This window comes from Sceloporus undulatus, chromosome 11, assembly GCF_019175285.1.
Source record: "Sceloporus undulatus isolate JIND9_A2432 ecotype Alabama chromosome 11, SceUnd_v1.1, whole genome shotgun sequence".
In the NCBI taxonomy this organism is placed as follows: domain Eukaryota; kingdom Metazoa; phylum Chordata; class Lepidosauria; order Squamata; family Phrynosomatidae; genus Sceloporus; species Sceloporus undulatus.
Genome location: NC_056532.1, coordinates 12176444 through 12204267, shown reverse-complemented (window position 1 = coordinate 12204267; position 27824 = coordinate 12176444). Strand labels below are relative to the sequence as shown.

General features: G+C 44.4%; 1 protein-coding gene across 3 annotated transcripts in view; it reads left to right on the top strand.

The window, feature by feature from the left end:
- The first annotated feature begins 3959 nt into the window (after window positions 1-3959).
- The window catches only part of CLUH (clustered mitochondria homolog), an 84650-nt gene continuing 60785 nt past the window's right edge, over window positions 3960-27824 (top strand). The window contains exons 1-2 of one of the 3 annotated variants that reach the window (XM_042442453.1): window positions 4019-4133; window positions 22792-23785. In XM_042442453.1, coding sequence (XP_042298387.1) covers window positions 22876-23785 — 910 coding nt within the window. In that variant the 5' untranslated portion in view covers window positions 4019-4133; window positions 22792-22875. Of the gene's footprint in view, window positions 4134-22791; window positions 23786-27824 lie in introns of all 3 variants that reach the window. The other 2 variants (XM_042442454.1, XM_042442456.1) reach the window with 2 other exon arrangements.

Sequence of the window (27824 nt, the reverse complement as noted above, 5' to 3'; positions counted from 1 at the left end):
GTTGGTAGTGATGTGTGCATCTGTGTGTGCCAACTGTAGGGCAAAAATCTGGGGGAAATTGTAAATGGGGGGGGGGTTGAAAAAGGTAGAAAATCAATAATGGAGTGTTTTATTTTATCATGATACAGGAAAACTAGAGCCAAAAATGGTCTTTATCTTAGTTCTTTTCGTGGGCCTTCACATCTCTAGACTGCACTCAAGTCATTTCCGGACTTATGGCAACCCTAGTCAGAGAAAGTTTGATTTTGCCATCCTCTGAGGCTGAGAGAGTGTGACTTGCCCAGTGGGGTTTATTTTACACCCAAGCAAGGAAACAAACCCTGGTCATCCTCCACTGCTGCCTCTTGCAGCACTTCCTCAGATGCATCTAGGTGCTTCAAAATATGTCTTTGAATTCTATTATTATTATTTGAAAGAAAGAAGTTGGCAGCATGAGCTTTCCTAAAGTCTGCTTCCTCAGATGCATTTAGTCTCAGAGGTGCAACAAGATCTCTATAAGGATGTATATTAATGTTTTTGAAATAGATTATTTCCTAATGCAGATGCAGAGGAAAGGGATTTCAATCCAGATTATAGATGTGAATGAAATGAAACATGAGGCTTGAGGAGAGATGGAACTCCCAGAATTCCATAGCACTGAGCCAGGACAGTTAAACTGGAGTTAAACTGGATTATCTCCCCAGTGTGGATATAACCTAGGAGAAGGCAACTGCTACAAAAGGAAGGAGAGATGTAGATGGAATAGATGAGGAGAATGACAAGAGGATGGATGTAGATATATGTAGCTGAAATAGATGAGGAGAATGACAAGAAGATAGATGTAGATGTGGATGAAATGAATGGGGGCTCTGACACGGAGGACGCTTTGAATTTGGCTGCCAGGGATGGGGAAATAGAAGGGAGTAATAAATGGGAAGCTGTCATTCCCGTGAAAGTGGAGCCAAGCTCCCTTCTTAACCCCGAAAGTGCAAAGGTTCAGGATGCCTTCAGGGCCCCACTGGGCATGCGCAAGGGTCCCAATTCGAATCGTTGTATCCACATGGTATGCACCAGTGTGGAAATACAATTTGCACTCACTCCGCTTTGCCTGAATCTGCATCACGTGACTTCCTTCGATTCGATTCCTGTCAGTTCGGAAGGGCAATGGAACAGCAACCAGGTATGAAAATACATTCTTGTTATCACGTGAATGTGAATCGCCTGATCCACAGAAGCCCTGGATCTGAGCTGCAAAGCCCCCGTCTGATAAACACCTAAGAATGGGGAGGGCAGCTATGAAGGAACTAGAGAAGGTCCTAAAGAGCAAAGATAGGCAACTGAGCATGAAAAACTAGAATCGGACAAGCCACTGTATTCCCCATCACCATGAATGGATGCAAGAGGTGGATAGTGAAGAAAGTGAATAGGAAGAAGATAAATTAATCTGAGATATGGCGCTGGAAGGAAGTGCTGAGGATCCCATGGATGGTCAAGAATACAAGCAAATCAAGCCAGACATCTCCCTGGGAGCCAAGATGACTAAACTGAGGCTGTTGCTCTTTGGCCATATCATTGGAAAAGACAATAATGCTAAGGAAGGTGGAGGGAAGCAGATAGATAGAAAGGTGTCATGGCCAGCCAAGAGCTGGACTCAGAGGATGAGGATGTAGTGCAAGGGGAAATTGCGGCTACACCAGGTGCTAATCCTGCTCTGCCAGATCCCAGCTGCGACCTCTCAGCCCCAGAGGAGGAGGCTCAGCCAGGTCCTAGTGTTGGAGGGATTGCTCCTGAGGCTTGGCAGCCCAGTGGTGACTCTGGGAAAGAGCCAAGCTTGGAGGTGCCTTCCTTTAAGCAACGCAGGGCTGAGAGTGCTTGCATGCATTGGTCCAGGAGAATTGCTGAGAGACAATTGGCAAACAAGCCTCAGCTGGCACTGAGAAGAGAGTCTCCTACTTAAACACCTGGGAGAGGCTGATGTGGTGCCAGAACTTATTGCAGTATTTTTCTGTGCGATTATTGTCAGCACGGGCTCCTTGCTCCCTGGAACCCTTGTTTGCCTTGAACCCTTGACTTTGGGATGGAATGGACTCTTGTTACCTTCTGGCTGCCCTGACCTTGGACTGAACTGACTTCTGTGGACTCTGGAATCCTGACCTTGGCTTTGTTACTGGTGTGCTTCTTGTGGACTAACTGAAAGGTTTGTAGCCTTATCAGCATTTGTTTGGACTTGTGCTGGCTGTAGTCCAGGACAAAAGGCTCATAGAATCATGGAAGACACCCCAAGGGCCATGCAGTCCAACCCCCTTCTGCCATGCAGGAACTCTCAGTCAAAGCATCCCCAACAGATGGCCATCCAGCCTCTGTTTAAAGACATCAATTCTTTTGAGGTCTGGGTGTGAAAGGCTGGATGGACTCTATAAAAGAGATCACAGATATGACTTTACAGGAACTAAGTGGAAGGCAAGGAGTCTTGGAGATGTCTCATCCACAGGGTCACTATGGGTCCAGATCAACATTAGGCCAGTTAACAACAAAAACAACAACAGGTCTGCAACTTTTCCAACCCCTGTTTAGGACTTCAATAATCGAATGTAATTTGAGATGAAAATGAACCCTAGACCAAGGGCAGGCATCTCTGGAGGGGGGAGGGTTAAGGATTCACACTGGATACTCAGAGGACCTTTGAGGTACATACCTCCAGACTTCAAAAGGATTGAAGTCTTTAAACAAAGGCTGGATGGCCATCTGTCAATGGGGATGCTTTGATTGAGAGTTCCTGCATGGCAGGTCATTTCTGTTGGGGAAAAGAGTTTGGAGCCTAGAAGTTTAGCAGGAAATAAATAATATTAATTATTATTATTATTAGAATTTAATAATAATAGGGTTTGGGAAACAATGCTAGTGTGTTAAAAACCCCAAATGAATTCAACACTGAGAGGAACTATGCATCTGCACTGTAGAAATAATCCAGGTTGATGCCACTTTAACCGCCATAGCTCAATGCTTTGGAAATCTGGGTTTTGTAGTTTTGTGTCAGTGGCACCACAACAAACCACAAACCAGGATTCTGTAGTTTTGATCCGTGAAAGTTACAGTAGTGTCAAACTGGGTTATTTCTGCAGTGTGGACGCAGCCTATGATCCCTTTCTTCAAACATTTGGATGGATGCCACATGGAAGGAGGAGCAAACTTGTTTTCTGCTCTTGCAGAGATCAGAACATGGACCGATGTACTCAAATTATAAGAGATTCCCATTAAACATTAGGAAGAAGCTCCAGGTGGCAAGATCTGTTCAATGGTGGGTTTTGGATGGCATCTAACCATCGCCCAGAATTCCCTGGAAGGAAGAACACAGAAGCTAAGAGCAGCTGCAGCGGTTTGCTTTTGCCTGAGGCCATTGGGAAGGGCAAGATACTACTATCTATATCCCTTCCTCTTCTGTCTATTCTTCCCATATTGCTTCATTTGCACGTGATAACCATTCGTGCTTTAAGTGCGCTTTAATCTCGACATCAGCCCCAGTGTGATGAACTAAATACAGTAGTTGAAGACATCTCTCTGTTGAGAAGGGCCGCCTGGGATCGAACTCACAACCTCAGGGCTGCAGTACCGGCGCTTAACCACTGCGCCACCAGGGCTCCTTCCATTTCCCTCTCACTCAGACTCAGTTCCTCTCGCTGGCCCTTTAAGGCGCTTCCCTTTGCTTTCTTCGCTCTTTAGTCCTAGCGGCGCCGCCGTAGTCGACGTCGACGTCGTCCTCGGCGGCGGCAACGGAGCAAGGTGAATGGGCGGGGCGAGGGGCGGAGTGGTAGGGACGGCGCAAGGTGATTGTGCGGAGAGGCGGTGATGGCAGAGGGTGAGTGGGCGGGGAGAGGGGCGGGGCAGTAAGGACGGCGCAAAGTGATTGGGCGGGGCAGCCATGACGGCAGCGAGTGAGTGGGCGGGGCGAGGGGCGGGGCGGCAGTGACGGCGCAAGGTGGGGGGGTCAGATCGGCGGCCGAGGTGAAGCGCGGACCACGTGGGGCGGTGGCGGAGGCAGCAGTCTTCGTCTGTCCTTCGAAGGGAGAAGCAGAAGGCCATGGTCATCAAGGCGGACGAAGGGGCTCCGGCCGAGGAGAAGGCTGAGGTAGCGGCGGCGCCTCAGAGGGAGGCAGGTGGGTCTGGCTCTGGCGGGGCGAAGGCTGGAACCGCCGCCTCTCGCCTAAGGAGGCCTTGAGGGCGCCTCGGTTGCTTTCAGACGGGGGCCATAACCGCCGAGGAGGGCAAGGAGCCACAAAATGGAGGACCTTCCCTCAGTTTAAGGCTTCCGTCATGTGCCTTCCTTGGTGGGTTTCTTCAGAAGGGTGGCTTGTTTGTGGCTCTGAGGCTGAGAGAGTGTGACTTTGGGCCCAAGGCCCAGTTGCTGCGTGCCTCTTAGTCATCTCTGACCCACGGCAACCCTATCCTGGGGCTTTCTTGGTAAGTTTCCTCAGAGGGGGGCTCTGCCATTGCCTCCCTCTGAGGCTGAGAGAGTGTGACTTTGGCCCAAGGTCGCCCGGTGATTCGAACCTGGAGCCAAGAAATCAAGAAAACCTTATGAGGGTCGCCAAAGGTTGGGAAGGACAATGACAACAAACAACTCCCTCTGAGGCTGAGAGAGTGTGACCTCCCCAAGTGGGTTTCCATGGCCAAGCCGGGATTCGAACCCTGGGCTCAAAACTGCCACGCCAGGCTGGCTCTAGAGTCCAGTAGCCCAGTGGTTCCCAAGCTTTGGTCCTCCATGTGTTTTGGACTTCAACTCCCAGAAGCCCCTGCTGGCTTAATCAACTGTCAGGAATTCTGGCAGCTGAAGTCCAGAGTTTGGGAATCTCTGCGCTCTGAGCAGTCATTCCCAGACCTTGGCCCTCCAGGTGCTTTCGACTTCATCTCCCAGAATTCCTGACCGTTGGCCAAGCTGGCTGGGGCTTCTGGGAGTTGAAGTCCAAAAATCTGAAGGACCAAAGTTTGGGAATCACTGCCCTAGACAGTTGTTTATGATTTAATGAATGCAGTTCACCTGCATTTTGGTAAGCAGCACATGGTCAGTAGTGGTTTGACTTTGTGACTCTGGAGACCAGGATTCGAGTCCCAGCTTGGCCATGGAAACCATTGGGGGACCTTTGACAAGAAGTCACACTCTCTCAGCCTCAGGGGAAGGCAATAGCAAGCCTCCTCTGGACAAGTCTTGCCAAGGAAACCCCATGATAGGTTTGCCATAAGTCAGAAACAACTTGAAGACGCACAGCAGTAGCAAAATCTAGATCTGGGGAAGGTCTTCTTAGGCCCGACCTATGCTTTCATGTCCAGCTTTTGCAGAGAGTGGCTTAAGTAGGCCCTATGGAGATCCCTGGCACCGCAAATAGGGCTATAAGCATGCAGTGCTCAGAAGACCTTGAGTTCTTCTCATGCATGTTGTCCCCGGTCTGTCTTCCTTCAACCACATACGTGAAAAAGCATGTTCCTGAGCTGTCTTTTCTGCAGTCGCTGTGTCCAACCTTCAAAGGTATAGCCACATTAGTCTGTAGAATCAGAGATCTTGGAGCCCTGGGGGCACAGTGGTTCAATGCCTGTACTGCAGCCACTTACTCAAAACCATAAGGTTGCAAGATTAAGACCAGGAAAAGGGCTCAAGCTTGACTCAGGCTTGCATCCTTCCGAGGAGGTCGCTAAAATGAATACCCAGATTGTTGGGGGCAAATTAGCTTATAGTTGTAAACCGCTTAGACACTGCTTAGGTGGTATGAAGCGGTATTGAAATGAAATGAAATGAAATGAAGCTTTGAGACTAACAGAAAGAAAGATGTTGGCAGCCTGAGCTTTCCTAGACTTCAGCCTACTTCCTCAGATGCGTTCAATACAGTGGTGCCTCGGGTTACGAAATTAATTCGTTCCGCGGCCGCTTTCGTAACCCGAAAAGCCTTCGTAAGCCGAAATGCCATAGGCGCTAATGGGGAAAAGCTGCGATTTCGTGCGAAAAAGCCGAAAAAAGCACCAAAAATTTTTTCGTAACCCGAAAAAACATTCGTAACCCGGAACAATTATTTCCTATGGGATTTTTTCGTATCCCGGAAATTTCGTAACCTGGTTATTTCGTATCCCGAGGTACCACTGTACTAATCCCTTTAGCTAAGAGAACACTTCTCTAGAATTCTCCAAGTGTTCCAATGCAACCCTATGGGCAACACGCAGCAGGAGTTGACCATAGAATCACGTTGGAGGACCTACAAATGCCCAGAGAAGTATTTCCTCTAGGTTCTCCAGTACAACATTATGGTCAACATCCAGCAGAGTTGCGCTTGGAGGACTTAAAGGATTCATAGAGAGACCATATTAATCAAACCCACAAATCATCAAATGTGCAAAAATCAAAACTGCAAATGTGGATGGCTAACTGTAATTGGAGGGGATTTGTATCCTTACCTGGTCAGTCCTTTTTCCTCCCATTCCCTCCCTCCCTTTCATTTTGGGTGCATAGAAAAGTAAATGAGAACCAGTGTGGTTTGAGCATTGGACTATGACTCTGGAGACCAGGGTTCGATTCCCAACTTGGCCATGCGCATCCATTGGGTAACCTTGGGCGAGTCACACTCTCTCGGTCTTGAAGATGGCGGTGGCAAACCCCTCCAAAGAAACTTGCCAAGAAAACTCCATGAAGTCGGAAACGACTTGAAGGCACTCAACAAGAACAGAAAGGTAAAACTGAACCCGTTGCCGCTGTCTCCTTCCTTTTGCGCACACTGAGGACTAGCAGCTTTATTGTAATCACGCTGAAGGATAAATTATTCCTGTCCCAGTTCTCAATCTGAGGATCCATATTTTGCAAGGTGAGAAGATCAGCAACACCACGAGACATTTTCCTAAGCCTGACGGTTGTGACCTTTGGCCAGGTCCGGCCGGCTTTTGCCCGAAGCTCTTTCCAGGCCTAAATTTCTGACCCCTGTGTAACCTTCCTTGGAACAGACTCTACCTTGGACTCTTTGCTTAGTGAGGCCTTATTTGTTACTATTATTATTTGGCTAGCATACCTCTTTAGGAATCTGCTATTCTCCCCAAAACAATTTGTTTGGCAGTAATGTTTTTAGCCTTATGTTATCCAGGTTTTTCTTAGGAGAACAATCTGGATAACATTCAGAAAAAAATATGGACAGCATTTTACTTACTTAGGTGCCATACAGACAGGCCAAAATAATGCTGCTTTTGGGCACTTTGGAGGTATGGTGTTTAAATGATACATGTGTCCTAAGAGTCTGGAAGCCATACCAAAGTGATGCTGCAGTCCTAAGGAATGGAGTGTGGCTTTGGTGAAGCTTCCTGACTCTTAGGACGCATGCATCATTTAAACAGCATACCTCCAAAATGACCTGAAGCAACTTTATTTTGGCCTGTCTGTATGGGGCCTTACTTACTTACTTACTTCATTTATGTACTGCTTCCAAAAAGGCGGCGTATGGGTTGATGTTTCCTATCCTAGTTATATGTACAAATACAGCCAGCCCTCCATATCTACGGTGTCAACCATCCATGGCTTGAAAATACTCCCAAAAGATATGGTTTCCAAGAATCAAACCTTGATTTTGCTATTTGATACAAGGGGCTACGTCATTGTATTTCATGGGACTTGAGCATCCATGGATTTTGGTACCCACAGGAGGATCCAAAATCAAAACCCAGCAAATACCAAAAGCCCGCTGTATAGACAGTGGTTCTCAATCTTTCATCCTCTGCATGTTTGAGACTTGAGCTTCCAGAATCCCTAGCCTTTGGCCAAGTGAGCCTGGGCTTCTGGAAGCTGAAGTCCAAAACATCTGGAAGATCATAGTTTGAGAACCCCTGGTGTAAACAACATGGGGTGCCCATATCCTTTGGGGTGCCTGTTTAGAAACTTTGAGGTGTTTGACCATAGCTCCTGTGTAAGATATCTTAGTCTGAGAAAAACCATACTTAAATACATCTTTTCACAGGATGCCACCCCCATACTAAACTCTTCGCCATTTTGCAAACAGACCTTCCTCCTCCATTCAGGCTTGTCTTCTGATTGCCCCCATGTTGGTTGGATACTTCTCATTTTAGGCTGCGTCCACATTGCTGAAAAAATCCGGTTTGACACAACTTTAACTTCCATGTCTCATTGCTATAGAATTCTTGGAACTTATAGTTTGTTGTGGTGCCAGAGTTCTCTGACAGAGAATGTTAAATGTCTCGCAAAACTACAATCCTCAGAATTTCCTAGCATTGAGTCATGGCAGTTAAAGTGGTGTCAAACCGGATTATTTCAGCCATGTGGATGCAGGTTCATCTCCTATCTACCATTTTTAGAAGATGAAGTAGAGAGAGGGGGCACGTCTCCAAAACCACTTTTGGAATTTGAACACAGGAGAAGGCAATGGAAAAGGTTAGTAGACACTGGCACAGGAGTGGGCATGTGCCCATTGATAGAGGTGTTTTCGTGGCTCCTGTGAGTAACTAGAAAGGGCGGCATGTGCTGTCACACTGGTATCTGCCTTTGGTGGCTCTCTTTTTTGCAATGCCCAGAATCTCCCATGACAATTCTGGCAGTTGCAGTCCAAAAAAGCCAGTGTATGTTTTTCTAATACAGATGTATCGAACTGGCTTCAACACTCCTGGTCAGTTATAGAGAGGTGTTTTTGTTAGAAGAGAGGGGTTACTCAGTTGAATCCTAATCACTTGTGTGGGTTGTGGGGAAACCTCCAGAAGACTGTTACAGCTTCCAAAGCTGAGCATAGAAAAGTTACTTTTTTAGACTACGATTCCCAACAGGGAATTGTAGTCCATTCTCTCCTCTTGGAGAGCATGAGGAAAATGTGTAGTTGAATCGGTGTGGGTTTGCTTGCTTACAGAATTACTTGTGCTTCCTTTTCAAGCTCTTGAGCAATATAAAATATAGAGCGCGTGTTTTTCTGAGGTTAGAGCAAATAACTAATCCATTTAGTAGGGTTTTTGTGGGTCAAAGGCCTAGCAGAACGTTTGAACGGCTAACTAACTGTGAAGCAAGTCTGGTTGAAGGCCGTGTCTGAACTCTGAAGGTTAAGTTGTGGCCAGGGTGTGTGTGTACATGTTGCATGTTACGGTGGAGTTACTCCTGAATAGAGCAGGTATAGCAGGACCGTGCACTAGGGTTTCAATGTTTGCCTAAAAACAACAAATATTCAAGGCCCTGTTAAACTGTAATTATAGCCACCCCATTTAGGGATTTGGAGACATAGTAAATATGTATTTAGAGGTGGAGGAATCCCTCTTTACATGTTTGTTAAGGTGTTGCACTGTAACTCCTGACCCTGTTTTCCCTGAAAGCAAGGTGTGTGGCAGGCATTTTGGTTTTGTGTTTCTGAGAGTTGTGAAGGGAAGAGGATGGTGTTAAGAAGGCGTTGGCTTCTTGTAACTGCCAGAATTTAATTTGGCATTCTTGTCGCTTCCTCTTGCTTACCTAACGGAGTTAGAGACAAGGTGTGCATGAATGTGTGGGACTCGCATATTTAATCTTTCCCTGGGCTGCACAGGGTTCAATCTCTGCCAGGATCTGTTTAATGCCAGAGTGATGTTCTGGCATATGTGTCTTAATAATAAAGTGGTTCCCCTAAACATCTATCTGTAAAGTGCTTTTTGCAGCTGTACACAAGGCACAGGGTATTTTTTTGGTAAAGGGTTGCATTTGCATGAGGGAATATTTGGGGTTGATGACAGAAATGGGTCTGATCAAAGTGAAACATAGCTGATCCTTTCCGTTTCCCTCTCCTACTGGAAGGATGGATCCTTCTCTCAACAGTTTTGAATATAGCTTGGAAAACTGACTTTTTTGGACTGCAACTCCCAGAATTGTCTTGGGGGATTCTGGCCATTGCAGCATAGAAAATTTATTTCTTGGGTTGCAAGCCCAGAATCCCAAGAGCAATTCTTGGAGTTGCAGTCCAAAAAGCCACCTTTCCAAGCTCTGGTTCTGAATCAATTGCTTGCAACAAACTACTGAATCACAGAATCATAGAGTTGGAAGAGACCGCAAGGGCCATCGAATCCGGTCCCTTGACCCTCTGAAATTGGGCCAGGAGTAGTGGCTGAGGACCACAGGTTGCCTACTCCCTGCTACAGAGTCTAAAAAGCAGCACATCTGTGCAGACACCATCATTCCTGGAAAATGTAAGTGCCATCACTATTTCAAACTTGTCGTGAGGTTCCTTACTTACTTTCCTTACATTTTATGGATATGCATGGGTATACGTGCAGTGGGGTGTACACAAGAAGGAACTTCTCTATGGGAAGCCTCCAAGTAATTCTGAAGGGGAGAATGGAGTTAGTTTTAAAACCAATACTCTGTTAATGTTGGACCCACTTTCTCTTCTCTCCTGCTCCATCATTCTTTGCCTCATAGGAGGAAGTGGAAAGAAAATAGGAAGGAGAGAGACATGCAGTTTCCCCAACATCTGTCCTGTCCTCTTTTAAAATCACCCTTGAAATGTGTCATCTGGAGGGAAAAAAGTAATTAGAGCAAGCTACAGGTTGAGTTTCCCTTATCTGAAATGCTTAGCATCTTGGATTTTGGAATATTTGCAGATACGTAATGAGATATCTTGGAGATGGGACCCACGCCTGAACATGAAATTAATTTATGATTTGTACACATATTATAAACATAGCCTGAAGGTAATATCATACATAATGCTTTTAATAATTTTGTGCACGAAACAGAGTTTGTATGCCGCGAACCATCAGAAAGTAAAGGTGTTGCTATCTCAGCTATCTCATGTGGACAATTTTGGAGGATTTTGGATAAAAGGCGAGGGGACTGGACTGGATGGCCCTTGCGGTCTCTTCCAACTCTATGATTCTATGACTCAACCTGCATTTTTAAAAATAGCTATTAAACTTTAATGTATTTGAAGAAGTAAATTCTGTTTGTCAGTATATGGGCATAATGGAGATAATTACAGTAGAGGGTGTGTGTATGCGCACACTTGTGCACCAGTCTGTTTTCATGTGGCTGGGGGGGGGAAAAAGCCAGTGGTCTAGCTCACTCTGCTTCGCTACCAATTTGAATACTGTATATACTTTTATTTTCCAGTGTGGCAAACATTGTGGGAGTAGATAATGGCTTTTCTGCATTATACAGGTGGGAAAACTGCCAGAGGAGATATTTTTTAACTCCCTGTGTGAATTTGGGGGCTGCAGTACTCTTAGCACTGGCCCATAGGATTTCTCCCCTGCGCCCCAATTCTTAAACAGTGGAAAGTTACATCCAGTTCAGTCTGTGGCCAAATTCAGGCTGAAAGCTTAGCTCAGTCACGACAAGTAAGTCTGTCTCCTACTCCCGCTGCCCTCTGATTTTTGTATTGGATCAAGGTATTAACTTGGTCAAGAGAGTGTTGCTTTGAAATGACAGCTTAATCTGTCGTGACCTGGGAGAAAAGTGGCTAGAGTCACCCCAGTGTAGTCTCTATCCTCTTGCCTGCTTACTTGGAAGCAAATCCAACTTCAGTGGGGCCTCTTTCTCCTATGTAGATCACAGCTGTGGAGAAGACAGCCGTTCATTTCAAGCAGATTTGACCTTTAAATCTTGTCTCCCTCTCCCTTCCCCAAAGCTAATCGTCTTCCATGTTATCGCCCTACTTCTATAACATATAATTGCCAGCCTGTTTGACAACAGCCCCCACCTTTCCTCCCTCCCCACAATTGTTAGATCTTTATGGTTGGCTCTTTGAATGGGGAGAGAGGAGCATTTTGCTTGCTCTGGTTTGTTGGACGATGTTGCCCTCTAAGCATTTAAGAAACGAATCTCCTTTTTATCTAACTTGTGCAGGGTTGGGAATATTTTTACACCGAAGGCCTCATGATGTCAGGCATGGCTATGGCCAGCAGTGGAAGGTGGGGCCAAAACTGGACATGGTCTCCTCCTCTTTGTCCAGGAGGCTGTCGGGAGCAAGAGCGATTCCTTCACAGACCTTTGCCTGAGTCTTCTAGAGATCTGTATGGACTTAAGAGCATTCATTTTGGAGCTGAGATGCATCTGCCTTCCACGCAGATGGCCAGCCTCATGGTGGAACATGACATGTGCATACTGTGAGCTCTATAGGAATGTACCTTCAGTTAGGTCAGACTGTTTGTCCTTGCAACTCAGGTGTAGGAATGATGTGGCACTGCCACATGTTGAACCACATGGTCCAATATTTCTCATCATTAGCTGTGCTGGCTAAAGCTGTGAGGAGTTTCAGTCCAGCAACACCTTGGTGTAACCCAATATTTTCTCCTCTGACTAGCAATGATTCTTCAGAATCCCAGGCACAGGGCTTTCTTTCCCATCCTCTGTTAATGATCCCTTTATCTAGAGGCATTGAGAACTGAACCTGCAACCTTTCACCTGGAAACTTTATGGTCTTTGTTCATAGGAACCTAACTTATGCAGGGTTGGACCCTTGGACTTTTTAACTCTACATGGTCTGCAACATGGGTGAGCAGCGTGTGGACAATAGGCCACACCACGCTCCCATTCTGATTTTGTGGTTCCCAGAAGTTTCCCTGCCTCAAAAGTCATTGTCTGCTTCTGTAAAGAAGGAGAATTGTGTTCCTGGAAGCCTCTTCCTTTAGAGTAAGGCTTCCTCCACATTCCTAGAAGCTTCTTCTTTAAAATAAGGTTTACTCCATGTTTCTGTAATTCTCTGTCATGCCCATATACTGACAAATAGAATTTATTTTTTCAAATACAGAAAGATTTAATAGCTATTTTTAAAAATACAGATTGACCCCCATCCCTAACACAAAATACTCTAATACCATCTTCATGGGTGGCTGAGATAGTGTGCATATGCATGCACACCTCTGTATTACCCCCACAAAGCTTTGGGGCCACCGCTTGAGGCAGTGTGGTATAGTGGTTTGAGTGTTGGACTACAAAACTGGAGACTCAGATTTGATTCCCAGCTTGACCATGAAACCCTCTGGGTCTGGGCGATCTTGGCAAATCAGGGGAAGGCAATGGCAAATCTCCTGTGAACAAACCTTGCCCAGGAAACCCAGTGACAGGTTCGCCTTACTCAGAAACAACTTGAAGGAACACAATAACAAAACACCCACAGCTTTCCCTATCAGGTGTGTTTGACAGTAACTCCCATCATCCTCAGACAGCACAACTCCTAGGTGCCAAATTGGTGAAGACTACTGGGAATGCTGGATTTTGAGATCTTAAGGAGAGTGGAGAGAGACAGAAAAAATAATGATTTAATTAGCCCTCATAATGAAAAGTAAATTATCCAGTTATTGGAGCCGGAGGACCCAAGAAGAGTGAAAGGAAGGTGGAATCCAGGAACAGAGATTGTAAGGGAAGAGAGTCTCTGAGGAATAAGCTGTTGAAAGCCAAACCTTATCTTTCCCCACTACAAGTCCCAGAATCCCCAAATAGCTTGTAGTCCAAAATTGGAGGGGAGAGGTTTGGCTTTCAACAGCTTATCCACAACCAGCTTGGGGATTTGGACTCTGTCCAGAATTACAGTGGGCCTTTGGCATCCTCTGGGGTTTGGTTCCAGGACCCTCTGTGCATACCAAAATCCTGTAGATGCCAAGTTATTTTCAAGCATGGATGCTTGAAGCCATGGATTAGAAATCTGTGGATATGGAGGTCTGACTGTATAACTTAGCCCTAAGTTCTATGTACAGGGGGACAAGGTGGAGCGGTTGGGTTGGCTTAAAGCAAATTTGCGAGTATGGCTGATTTTGTGGCTTTGAATGTTCATGCCAGATTTTTAATTTTTGGACCGGTGGTGGTGGTCTGAAGGCATTTGGTCCACCTGGCCACGTGGTGGGAATCACTTGCACTGCAGCTGCTGTTCTCTCCTGGTTTCTCCTCCTTCCGTTTCCCTTTTTCCTCTACACCTCCTTCGTCAAGGTCACCTTCATACTCCTGGGTGCAATTACTGCACAGCCAATCCAACCTGAGTGGGAGGGCTCTATGATCTCAGGATCCTTTAAGGTGTCCCTTTGTACCTTTTTTTATATTAATATTATTCCTTGGCTCTCTTCCCCTTCTTCCTTTCCTTAAAGATTGTTTTTAAAAAAACAACTTTCCCTCTTTGATGGCATGCCTGTTACATAAAGGGCTTGTCTGGAAGTGACTGATCTTATTTTGGAGAAATCCTGCTGCCCTTGGGTGGTCATTGCAAGCCGGATAGGAAGGATTCCCTCCTTCCATCTCCTTTCCTCCCCCCAGTTGCACATGGGCATGAGTTGGCCGTGGCCCAAATCCATGGAATGTGGCTCAAAGGGAACATTTAAAGAGGCAGGCATGCTGCTTCTCCCACTCTTCTGCCCTCCTTTTGCAGCCTTTTAATTCTTTCACACTGTGAGTCTGACTCATTTCAAAGACGATGGCAACTGATGGCAGGTATTCATCCCATCTGATCTTGAAAGTCAAGCAGGGTCATCCTTGGTTAGCACTTGGACGAGAGGCCACCAAAAAATACCAAGGGGCTGTAGGCTGTATTTCAGAGGAAGGAACTGGCAAAATTATCTCTGATTATTTCTTGCTTAGGAAAACCTATGAGTTGCCTTACTGGTCTGCATCACTATTGTGTCCTGTCCTGTCCTGTCCCATATTAATTAGTAAAATTTTAAAACAATGTTCTTCAAACCCATCTTTATCTACATATTGTCATTTTCTTTCTTTCTTCAACACACACACTCTTTCTCACTTACACTTGTATATTTTAACTGAATGCTTTAATTTTGGGTCTAAGGACTGTAATAAATTATGAATGAATGAATGAATGAATGACTTTCTTCTAATGTGCTGTAAGCTTTATTTCAGACAATACAAAATCACCTTAGGGGATTCCTTGCTTAAGAAAACCCTATGAAACACATAGGGTCGCCATAAGTTGATAGGCAACTTGAAGACACATATATACTCACACACATACCCCTTGTGTGCCTAATGCTTTTACACAGTTGAAGTCTCTTTTGTAGTGTTTATAGAGTTACGGATGTTGGTTAAACACTTGGCTAGGTCTGCTGCCTGATGTTGAAACTTGCGCAGTTAGCTGGCTCAAAGTTTTCTTGGAAGGTAAGTGTTCCTGTGAGTAATTCTAGTTTTACTCTGCAGCATTTTGAATGATGCATGAACTTTTCTTCTGCAGCAGATGCTCTCTGAGGACAGGTGCTTGTGCTGCAGGTGAGAGCAGAACTTGGAACGTTACTTACCACCCCTCTGGATCACACAATCGACATGGTTGTTGTAGTCTTAAAAAGTAACTTCTAGCCCTTGGTTTGGGAGAAGTCAGATGAATGCCACATCTTCAAAACAGCCTTCTGTAAACGGCCATCCTCTGGCTGTTTGTAACTACAACTCCCATTACATGCACACATTGCCATCATGGTCGGGGGTAAAGCCCATCTCCGAAGGTATACAGTATTAGCTTTCCTCCCTCTGCTCTCCAGTTTTGGAAGCACTTATTTTAATTATAATTACTTTAAAGAAAGTTTGCCTTTGAGGCAGAGGATTCTTGGGACGATTTACAAGCAACAGCTAATCATTCTGGAAGCCCACAGATTTGTATGCGCAGATAAGTCCCCAGGCTGAGATATGAGACCGGGGGGTGCTTCCTACAGCTTCTATAGTTACAAGGCTACAAGCCACTGAAAGCTCTGTCTGGTGTGTGTGTCCTCCTGCACAGGAGTGTTGCAACAAGGAAGGTAGGGAGGTTCATGTATGCTGCCTTAATCTCATTGGAGCAAAGGAATATATGTGTAACTAATAAATCAGGGATGTGGAGCATGTGGTCAGTGGTGATACACACACACACACATATATACATATACACATGTGTATAGACACATACATACATAGTGAACTCTTAGTATCTGCTGGGGTTTGGTTCCAAGACCCCCTGTGGATACCAAAATCTGGATACTCAAGTGCCATTAAATACAGTGGCATAGTAAAATAGTGTCCCTTAAGTACAATGGCAAAATCAGGGCTTGCTTTTTAGAAATTACATATTTTAAAAATGTTTTCAAGCCATGGATGGTTGAATCCATAGCTAAAGATTTCAGGGATATAGAAGGTTGACTATTTTCAAAGTGTAGGTGTGCATGTGCGCGCATATTGTAGCACATGTCTGAGGAGAGCTATAACCACTTACGTTGAAGTGGGAACAGAGCTTGGAAATCAACCATCTTTGGTAAAACCTATAGCATCATCACCATCAGCATGGCTGTTGTAGTCCAAAGACGTACAGGTTGAGCTAATGCCCTGGTGGCGCAGTGGTTAAATGCCTGTACTGCAGCCATTCACTCGAAACCACAAGGTTGCGAGTTCAAGACCAGCAAAAGGGCCCAAGCTCGACTCAGGCTTGCATCCTTCCGAGGTCGCTAAAATGAGTACCCAGACTGTTAGGGGCAAATTAGCTTACTTGCTGTTCACCGCTATGATCTTTGGAATAGCGGTATATAAATGAAACATATTATTATTATTATTATTATTATTATTATTAATGTCAGTTGGACACATGAGTCTCTGGGAACTGTAAACATGTCAACTGCCATAGTGTATTCCTGAGGTATGCGCAGTTGTGGGGTTTCTGCATCACATCAGCACTCTTGTCACTTGGTCCCTTGGACAGGTAGCTACTGCCTTCAACAGCAGACCTATGCAGTGTATGAGAAAATGTGCATGTAGTCACTGAAAATGGTATTTAAAACTTCAAATACACAGCCATTGGAAATGATTTTTAAAGCTTCAAACACACAGCCACATTAATAAATCAATATAAGAAAACTAGAAAGCATTTCAGACACCACACCTTTGTGACTCCTTTTAGTATGTCTGTCAAGAGTCTAGTTTTCATGGCTTTGGAGCAATGGATCTGGCACCCACATTTTCAAATTTTATGACAACAGGCAAAGTTGGACTGCAGCTCCTATGATCCCTTACCATCAATTATGGTAGTTGGGAAATGTGGGCAGAAGTATATTAAGAGGGCCACAGTTGCCCACCTTGATGATAAGATGATAATAATTTCATGTAATTACTATATATACTTATGTATAAGTCTAGAAGTTTAGATTTAAAAGTTGACCCAATATACTTGAGTCGACTTATTCATGGGTCAGTGTAAATACTGTACTTTAAATTGTGTGTGTGTCTATATCTATATCTATCTTTCTATCTAAACCCATCCCCTGGTGAAAGGTTTAATTTGCCCTAGAAGCACTGACCTCCTTCTACTCTCTCATCCATCCAGCCTTTAGTATGAGTACAAATAGGTATACCTGCTGGAATTTTGTAAGTTCTTTGGCATTGTTTTCCTTTGCTTCGTCCTTTACATCTTTCATTGCATACCCCTAAGTCAGTGATGGTGAACCTTTTTGAGGCCGAGTGCCCAAATTGCAACCCAAAACCCACTTATTTATTGCAAAGTGCCATGTCCCTCTTGCTTTCTAGTAACAAACTCTGGCAAACTCTGTGTTGGGACGATGGCACATATGCCCACAGAGAGGGCTCTGAGTGCCACCTCTGGCATGCGTGCCATAGGTTCGCCATCACTGCCCTAAGTTTTACTCTCGATTTATCCAAGGGTCATATCAAAATCCATAATCTTGGCCTCCAAACCTGCCAAACCTGCCCTCAACTTATACATGAGGTCGACTTATAGTTGAGTATATACTGTACTTCTTCTCATTAATTTATTTTCCTCCATTTATAGAGAACTTGAAGAGTGTTTGCCCATTCTGTTATGTGTGGTAGTAACTCCATACCCAGCTTCCTGGTTTGAAAGAGCTTGGAGCGTGTGTTCTTGCCCCAACTTGTTCATAACAGGGCTGGCATGGCTGCTGCAAAGAAAGAGTAGCCAAAAAGTGCTGGGGGTGTGCTTCTGTATTAGTGGGGACCATTGTAGGAGCATGTTTTCTCTTGGCAGCGGTTGGGAGACAAAAATCACCTCTGTGTCAGCATTGGCCTGTTTCTCTGTTTGCCTGTTCAGAGAATCTGGTTTTGCGAGCAGAATTGCTGGAGGGATTTAGGGTCTGGTGTGTGATGCTTGGCAGCACTGGCAAGAAGAGACTTGCGTATGGGTCCTTACCAGGAGCTCAGTTTGTGCTACCAATTAGTGTTTGGTGCCTGCCAGCTAAGTAGATTGTGGGGAAATGCTTTTTTATTTCTTTTCCGTTCAGGGCCTGCATTCCCATGGGGATGATCCATCAAGGAACAGAACAAAACAAAACAAAAAAAACCCTGGAAAGCACGTATTCGCAGTAGAAGAATGAAAGGAGACAAAGTCCCACGTGCTTTCCAGTTCCAGTGGACCCTCCAAGTATCTGAATACAGTCGGAAGTCCCGTTGTCCCTAATGGTAGTGTGGCATGCGGACAACTGCATGCATGCACCACCATTGGGGACAACAAGGCTTACCATCTGCGGAGGGTCAAATCCGCAGATGGCTAGGTCCCACTGTACATCTAATACTCAGAAGTGTATTAGAATACATCTGATGAAGTAGACTGAAGTCTAGGAAAGCTCATGCTGCCAACTTCTTTCTTTCAGTTAGTCTCAAAGGTGCTACAAGATCTCTGTACATAACTGATTCAACAGACTAACACTGCTGTATCTTTGAATTCTATCATGTGGGATTTGGTCTGCTTTCATTCTTCTGTGGTGAACCATCAGGGGCCAGATAGCATCAGTGAGCAAGGCAAAGAGCCAATAGTTGGTAGGACTCCTCTCCTAACACTTCCTTCAGTGCCTCCTCCTTCCTTCGACACTTCTTTCTTCCACTCTTTCTCTGGCACTCTCTCTATTTCACCAGTCAAAGAGCTACAGAGCGAGGGAAGACATATTCCAGAGCTTTGAGTGAATAGTTAGTAGCAGCCTTTTGAAATTAAACTGGGGCTGTATGTTGCAGTTTTCCAGAGGCTAGATCAGTAGTGGCGAACCTATGGCACGACTGCCAGAAGTGGCACTCAGAGCCCTCTCTGTTGGCACAAACACCATCACCTCAGCACAGGGTTCGCCAGAGTTTGTTATTAGAAAGTCAGAGGGACATGGCACTTTGCAGTAAATAAATGGGTTTGGGTTGCAGTTTGGGCACTCAGTCTCTAAAACCTTTGCCATGACTGGGCTAGATGTTGTCATGTTGAGTTGCATAATAGGATGGTATGGAATAAAACGGGTGTTTGCAAAAAGTTTTAATAGAGAGTATTGCTCCCTCTGTGGGACTTAGGAATGCTGTAGGGTCAATGTAAATTAGAAACAACTTGAAGGTACACACAACATATGTGAACCTGTCATAGGGTTTTCTTAACAAATTTCATCAGAGGGGTTTGCCATTGCCATCCATTGATGCTGAGGGAGTGTATGGTTTTTCGTTGTATGGTTTTTAATTGGTTTTTAGATTGTGAAATTGATTGTATGAAATGTTTTAGTATACTTTGTATTGTTTTTTAAATTGGTATCGTGCGTTTTTGTATTGTAGTGTTTTGATGGTGATTTTTGTAAACCGCTGTGATCTGCAAGGAATAGCGGTATAGAAATAAAATTTCATTCATTAATTAATTCATTCATTCATTCATTCAGTGTGACTTGCCCAAGGTGGGTTTTTATGCTTGAACAGAGATTTGAACCCTGGTCTCCAGACCAGACCAGAAAACAGGCGCCCACACACACACTTTTTGAAGCTCTCCTGTAGTGCCTGCCAGTCAAGTGGGTTGACAAGTAACACTGGTTTTTCTGCTTTCGGATGTTGCGCTGAGTGCCCAGCTCAGGAAAAGGTATGAGTTTGCAGAATGTACACTCTCTATGCCCTAGAAGTAGTACATGTTTTTTAAAAAAAAGATTACAGCCTTTCAGGGTGTCAAATGAATGCTGTCCAGCCAAACGCATTAAGAGAGGTGCCTATGAGTTGTTGGCACATCTTTCATAACCCATCCTTTTGATATTTTGCATTTGTGAGTGTGGATTGAAGAGGGTGCTAACCTCTCCTTGCGGAACCTATTAAGTATTCCATTGCAAAGTTATGTCAGCAGTCGTGGTTCTCCAGATTGTTTTTGGACTGCAGCTTCTATCAGCCCCGGCTAGCATGGCCAGTGATCATGTATGTTGGGAGTTGCAGCCCAGCAACATCTCGAAAGCGACAACTGCTCACCTCGACATGTTGTTCAAACATAAATATTTGATTAAATACATTCAAATGTGTTTAATGGAATATACAGTAATTTCTTAGAATATGCAAACAAATCTAAACCTTTCATTGAAGCACAACAGCATCCAGTTTCAAGGGTTGCTCTCCTTAGGTCCAAAGCAGTGAGCCCCAAACTTTGATCGCCCAGATGTTTTGGTCTTCAGCTCCCAGTATTCCTGACAGTTGGCCAAGCTGGTTGAGGCTTCTGGGAGTTAAAATCCAAAACATCTGGAGAGCCAAAGGGGTATGTTAACTTGTAAAAGCTTAGTACTACTAAAACAACTTCTTGTTTGAGTAGGGAGGGTTTGTTGTTATTGTTGTTTTGATGCACACATGCTGCAGAACAAGTGTGTACTGGAAAAGTCCTATATTGTGTCCTAAATCTGTCAGAAATTTAGGGCTTTTACTGCCCCAGGGAAAAGATTCCCAAACATAAGTGCACCTGCTGCAGTTTTATCACACTGACTGCAAGTAAGAATATGGCCTAAGTACCCTAAAGGCACCCAATCCCATCCGGTCTTGGAAGCTAAGCAGGATCAGCCCTGGTTAGTACTGGAATTGGAGACCACCAACAAATACCAGTGCTGTAGGCTATATGGAAACTGACAAAACCACTTCTAAGGATTTGTTATCTCCCCCCCCCCCCCAAAAAAAACCTGTGAAATTCACGATGTCAAAGTCCACAGGTGACCTGAAGGGACATAAACACACAACTTTACAGAACTTGGAAGCATTCCTACAACTCACAGAATCACCTAGCTGGCAGTCAGGGGAATCTAAAAGTGCAGTTGCCAAATCTATACATCCATTTTATTTTATTTTATTTTGGCTACAAAGGCCCAGGAACCACCAGTTTAAAACTCTGGGAAGTGCAAACCTCTTTATTAGCTGGAGCATGAGAACCAAGCACTCTGCCAACCACTGACAGCTTAGAATGGCTGAAGTCTTTTCAAATGAAGCCAGTCTCCAGTTCTCATCTCCTATTCTCCTTCTTCCTTTGAAATAAGAGTAAAATATTCCCCAACACTAGCTCTATAGTTTAGGGGAAAAGCTACTCACTGCTTCTGCTAATTTCTTCCCTGGTTCCTTGATCCTTGGAATTTAGTTTTGGGCCTTGAGGATTTAGCATCCAAATGCAGTGCACATGATTGCTTGCTTGCTTCTTCATGTGGACTGATCCAGAGTAGTAGTTATGGCTTGCATTCATAACATGTAGAGTATGCCCTTGGTACCTATTGGGGTTTCGTTCCAGGACCCTCTGTGGATACCAAAATCTGGATGCTCAAGTCTCATTAAATACAATGGCATAACAAAATGGTGTCTCTTACATAAAATGGCAAAATGAAGAGTTGCTTTAGGAATTTATATATTTTTTAGAATATTTTCAAACCGTGGGTGCTTGAATACATGCATAGAGAATCTGTAGATACAGAGGACCAACTGTAGTAGAGCAGGACAACCCTAGGAGGTAGACAAGACTTAGAGGGCATTCATGTTCATATTTTTGTCCCAAGGAGATGTGGACCGCCACACTGATGTTTGTTGGGTTTGTTGTTCCCATTTTGTTTTGGGCTTGCAAATTCTTCAACTCCTTGTAACCCCTTGTGTTATTGACACATGCAATTGTTTCGGATTAAAATGGAACTGCCTCCCTTTCAAGGAGAAGCAATGATACAGATTGATCTGCATCGATTCGGAAGCTTATTCATACTGCCGACAGCGTGGATCTTTCAGGAAACTAAGGGGGGGAAACAGTTTTGAATCTCCCGGGTTAAGTGGTTTTTTTTTTGCCAGCCCCCCAAAGACATGCATTGAGTGCATTCAGGACATGTGTGAACAAGAAAAATTCAACCTGGATTCATCCCAGATTATTTTCATGGTGTGAATGAGACCTGAGAAAGAATGTTACTGGCCCAAGATGAGCCAGTGAGGGACTACTAGAATCTGCCTCACCTGGGCCCCTCTCCAACCAGTATACTACTGAAAGCTTTTTATCTGCAGGGTGTGTGTAGATTTTTTCATGTGAGTTCTTAGTTATCATTGGAACATAAGATACAGATATAGTTTAATAACTGTGAATAAGCCCAGGCACAGTTTTGGTAACTGTGGGCTTCAGCCCACTTTCTGCATCTGTCCGTAATGCTTTTTCCTCTTGGTCTGTTTTGTATGGAGAGCTGTGCAGACATCTAAGTATACTTCGCTTGCTATTGCAGCTGACCTTGATTCTGTCGTCCAGTGTTTGTTAGTAAGTTTGGCAGAGGGGGAATGCTTCAGCTGTGGTCCCGTGTTGGTTGGTACAGAGCCCATCCTCGAGACTCTATTTATAACCAACTTTGAAGCTGCCACAGTGCTCTTAGTCCCAGTCTATCCCAGGGTCAAAGAGGAAAAGAAAAGCAACACTTTTTTCTGGGACTGTTCTCCAGGGCAACAGAGAAGGAAAGCCCCAGCTTCTAGTGGCACTCATTCCTGGCATCATACAGCAGGGCAGTCTGCTGGCGTCTTGCTTTTTTTGGAGAGACAAAGACTGCAACTGGGAACTCCGGCAGAACTTGCACTGTGGGAACGCCAGGTCTGTTGGATATTGCTGATATTTCCCCATTATTTTTCTTTCCTGTTTGCCATAGGAGGAAAAAAGCACCCATGCCAACTCTTGTTACTAGTTTTATTACAATAGAGTCTATGTCTTCTGTGAACTTATCTCAGTCTGCATGCTTGCTAAGACTCTAGGAAAAGAGGAATTGCCATTTTGGAAACCATTTAAGCCTCCAGGCCGTGAACATTTTGAGAGCGCTGCCTTGTATGTAGGCTACACCATTGCTAACCAGCATGAGAAACCTCTACATACACCTGAGATTATGGGAAACACCCTTCTTGCCAATTGCTGCCAGCACATTGCCAGCTTGATCTTCAGGGTGTATGGTGAAGATTCATTGGATGAGAAGTCACCCCTCTTGCTGACACATCTGGCTGTGGCTCAGGAGAGAAGTCCCCAAATACAAAACAAAATGGATGCTCCTGAAGCTTGCGAGCGCTCACCAAAGTGCTCACACGTTTCCCTTGGCTATTCATCTTGTGAATGCTTACAAAGTGGAGGAAAAATAGAGAGACCCTTAACAGAGGAGAATAGAAATGGGCAGCCAGCCAGGGGCTCTGATAGTTGTGAAGCCTTTGCAGCGGCTGGACTCCTCCAGCAGTGTTGTGTTCCTGATGACCTTCAGCGAGAATCGACATGGCCTCCAAACTATTCTTGCTCACCTCAAGCCTCCCAGGATTGTGAGGTGCCCAAGGAGCTACTCTCAAGCTTTCAAACAAAGGAATACAAAGAGACTACAGGACCAGCCAGTGAAAGACAGGCTAGTCATGGGATGCCAGCTTTTAGGTTGCACCATTGCCAAGAAACCACGGTGACAAACAGGGCTGTGTGCTGTGAGCCCATTTCCACAGATCAAGCAGTGGTAGCTTGCAGTGGTAGCCACATCAGTTCTGCTTTTGAGCCCAGTTACTTAGGTAGGAATATGGTCTTGGACAGAAGACCCCTGGGTTCCTATGGAAAGAAGAGCTGGATTGTTCCAGAGGCCACTTTGTGTCCCACAGAAGACCATGAAGGCATGCCTGCAGGTAAAAGACCTTGTTGCTTATTGATGAATTTTAAGATTGCACAGAGTTCAGCAATGCAAACAGAGGATGAGAAGGAAACAAATCTTTACGTCTTGTTTGCCTTTTTAATCAGGCTCCTTAAAAACAGCACCTTTTTTTTTTAAAAAAAGGAAGCTAAAACGAAACATGGCAATGGAGCCATGAAATTGCTTGGCCACTATTGACATCCTTGGGCAAACGCAACATCATCATTATTGGTGGCAGCGGCAGTAGTATCAATATTTAAATGTCATATTGCAGGTTGTCGTTTCATGCCTCCCATGTAGAAATGTACATTTTCTGGACATTTTGAAGCTGGGATAAAACGGTCCCCCAGCCCCACTGGGCTGCTTTGGGTAGGAAATGGAAATTTGGGGAATAATTGAAATATGTGCAATGTCTATTTTCAGATGAAACCCAAGCTTGTTTTACGTCTTCAGCAACAGATGTTCAGTATGCCATATATACTCGACTATAAGTCGACGTTGTGTATAAGTCAAGGGCAGGTTTGAGGGCCAAAATTATAAATTTTGATATGATGCGTGGATAAGTCAAGGGTAAAATTAGGGATCTGTAACAAAAGATGTAAAGGATGAAGCAAAGGGAAACAATGTCAAAGAACTTACAAAATTGAAGAAGGCATTACTGTTCGCACTCACCCTAAAAGTTGGATGGATGAGAGAACAGAGGAAGGTCAGAACTTCCAGGAGAGATTAGATATTTGTAACACTCTTTGCAAGCATGAAGATGGCAGCACCAAGTGAGTGAGAAATACATCTTGGATTTGAGGGTTGTATATTTCCACAGAAGGTTGAAAGACACATACATGAATGTTGTAGATTTAATTTGTGCATTAACATTGGAAGCCCTTTTAAATGAATTTTTACAGTTTTACAAATACCAATAAAGACTGAATTGACATATGACTCCAGTCTTTCTCTTCCCCCTCCACCTCCTTGTTTTTGTGGGTAGAGTACACACTTGCTTGCACATGGAAAGGTCCAAAGTTCAGTCCCTCATGTTGCTTGTTAGGCGGGTTGTGGGAAGACAGAAAGCAGATGCTAGCAAGAAGCAACAATGGGCTAGAGAGATCAGTAGTATCCCTTGTATACAGCAGTTGTTTGGGGGCTACAACTTCCATGTTTCCCCTACTCAGCATTGCCAACTGGATTTTGAGAGTTGCTGTATACCAAAGGATAGTGTTGATCTCACTAGACCATTGTTGCTTCTGGAGACCAGGGTTCGATTCCCAGCTTGGCCATGAAATTCACTGGTTGACCTTGGTCACATGCTCTCACTTTACAGGGAAGGCAATGCTAAACCTTCTCTGAACAAATCTTGCCATGATAGGTTCACCTTAGGACCTCCATCAGTGGGAAACAACTTGAAGGCACACAACAAAAACAATCTCAAGCTTTGGGTTAAGCCTTTCTGTGCTTTCTAGTCCTTCACATTTAAACATGGGAATGTGTAGCATTCGGGGCTAGAGTATTTTTTGGATGGACTTTGGCGGTATGCATGTTTGCAAACACTGAAACTTGGGAAATATTAGCATTTTCTCTCTCACACACACATATGCACAGAACCGCATCTAAACACGCCAAGGAATTCACTATGTATCCCCCTACTCCTTCACCCATATCTCCCATGCGTACTCTCTGGCAATGTGGGTTAATGTTTAATGTTGTAAATTGCATCACAGGCCTTATAGGCTGGAGTGCCATTCAGATGCTTTTTAATGGCTGCAAACAATAGAAAAGCAGATAAAACTCTGTGACCAAATAGTAGGCATTAGAACCTTCATCTTGTTTTAGTGTGTAGCTGAATTTCTTGCAAAGGACAGTGCCTATTTTGTTCTTTAGAATGGGAAGGTATAGAGGTCTCTATACCTTGTCCAGCCTTGTCACTGGGTATTTGGGGAAGGTTTGCCACTCAGCAGTCCAGGTCCAACACTTGCATATTTCTTCTCCTCCCGTAATCACAGAAGGAAAAGAAGAGTTGAGTTGAGTTTGCAGCTCACTCTGTGGCCATAGCCCTCCTGGACAGAATGTTTAAGTTTAAAACTTTTTACGAAGCATGTGCTGAGACAAGGAATTGCATGCAGCTGACTATAAGGAAAGTGATAAAGAATGGAGTGCTCTGGTCATCTTCTGTGCCCACCATTAGACGCCAAATGAGCTACAAAACCTGGGAAGCCCAGTCTATACAAAAAAGAAGTGGGCTCTTATAAAAAGGTGGACGCTCTCAGTCTCGCCCCTCTTTTTTCCTGCCATTCCCTATAACAGGTAGGATAACTTATTTTTGCAAATTTGTACACTGGACTTGCACAACGAGACATTACCCCATTGATACAGTTACATAGAGAGATCTTGTAGCACCTTGAGACTGACTGAAAGCAAAGAATTGGCAGCATGAGCTTGTCGTAAAGTCGCTTCCACAGAGCATCTGAGGAAGTAGACTGAAGTCTACGAAAGCTCATGCTGCCAATTTCTTTTTCAGTCAGTCTCAAAGGGGCTACAAGATCTCTACGTACTGATTCTACAGACTAACACGGCTATATCTTCAGTTCTACTATTGTATACAATGAGACTTGAGCAACCGCAGATTTTGGAAGCCATGGGGGGGGTAGAGTTGTCCAAAACCAAACCCCAGTGGCTAGCAAGGGGCCCACTGTATTTCCATATACATCATGGAATAGTTTGGAGATGGGACCCAAGTCAAACATAAAGGTCATTTATGTTTATGGAGAAAGGGGATACAGCCTGGTAAGGGAGCCAAGATAGATGGATATGGAGCCCAGGAAAAGTGATTTTGTCCCCAGAGAGTGACAATCCCGTCCCTTCACTAGACAATGGATTTCTAAGATTTTGAATGAAAATAGCTATAGAAAAGCAAATAGACTTAATCTAGGCTTGCGGGACCTCCCAGAGGGCATTTTCTGCTGTCGCCCCCCAAACTCTGGAACGACCTGCCGGATGAGATCCGTCAGTTGACATCATTAGACAGCTTAAAAAGCTGCAAGACGGATCTCTTCCGGCAGGCTTCCAGATTAACATCCGGCCTGCCTCCCTGATCCCTCTTTCCTCTCGGTGCCCCATCTTGCAGTGATGGTGAGGATTCCAGAGGGACACCAGGGTTTTTTAGTTTGTTTTAACTATATTTATGTTTTGAATATTGTGTTTTTAATCTGTTATATTTTTTAATACTTTTATAAGAGGAGGGATTATAATGTTTTAAATTTATATTTTACTCTGTTATAATCACTGTTGTCAACCGCCCGGATTGGTTCGCCACAGGGCGGTAACAAATAAATATTATTATTATTATTATTAGTATTATTATTAATGCAAAATTAGTGCATTCTGTCTGACCAATGCTGGGATCAGTGCAGCATCCTTGGTGATACAAGATGACAGTTGCTCTGCCCTCTGAACAACTCCACACATGGTGCATCAACATCCAGTCTGCTCAATATGGGATGATCCAATCAGGGAGACTTCTTTTTAGCACACATTCTTAGAAAGAGGTAGCTAATCCGTCGGCATTGCATCCAGATTTGGCACCTAGCAATCTGGGTTGCAGTACAAAGTTGGATGTTGTGCCTTTTCACATTCCAAAGGAAACCAAGAGTTGTGTGGCTTACCTTGAAGCACCCATGGCAGTTGCCAGCAGACATGCCGGGGCAGCCCTACCTCAAACGAAAGGAGCTTCCTCCAAGAGCTTGGAAGCAGCACAGTACAACCAGTGTAGTTACCTCTAAGAATAACTCTACCTCTCTTTGTGAAAAGGGTGTGATGAAGTTGCCTTTTAAAAGTAATTCAACAAAGCTAAATCCTGGTACAACAAAGTAGGGACAAAGTTAAACAACCAACCTAGTTGGTTTCATGGCTGAGCGGGGATTTTAACCCTGATGCAACAACCAGTATTTTCTAGTAAGAATGTTTTTGTTGTTATTGTTGTGTGCCCTCAAGTCTTTTTTGACTTTATGGTGACCCAAAGGAGACCCTTTAATGGGGTTTTC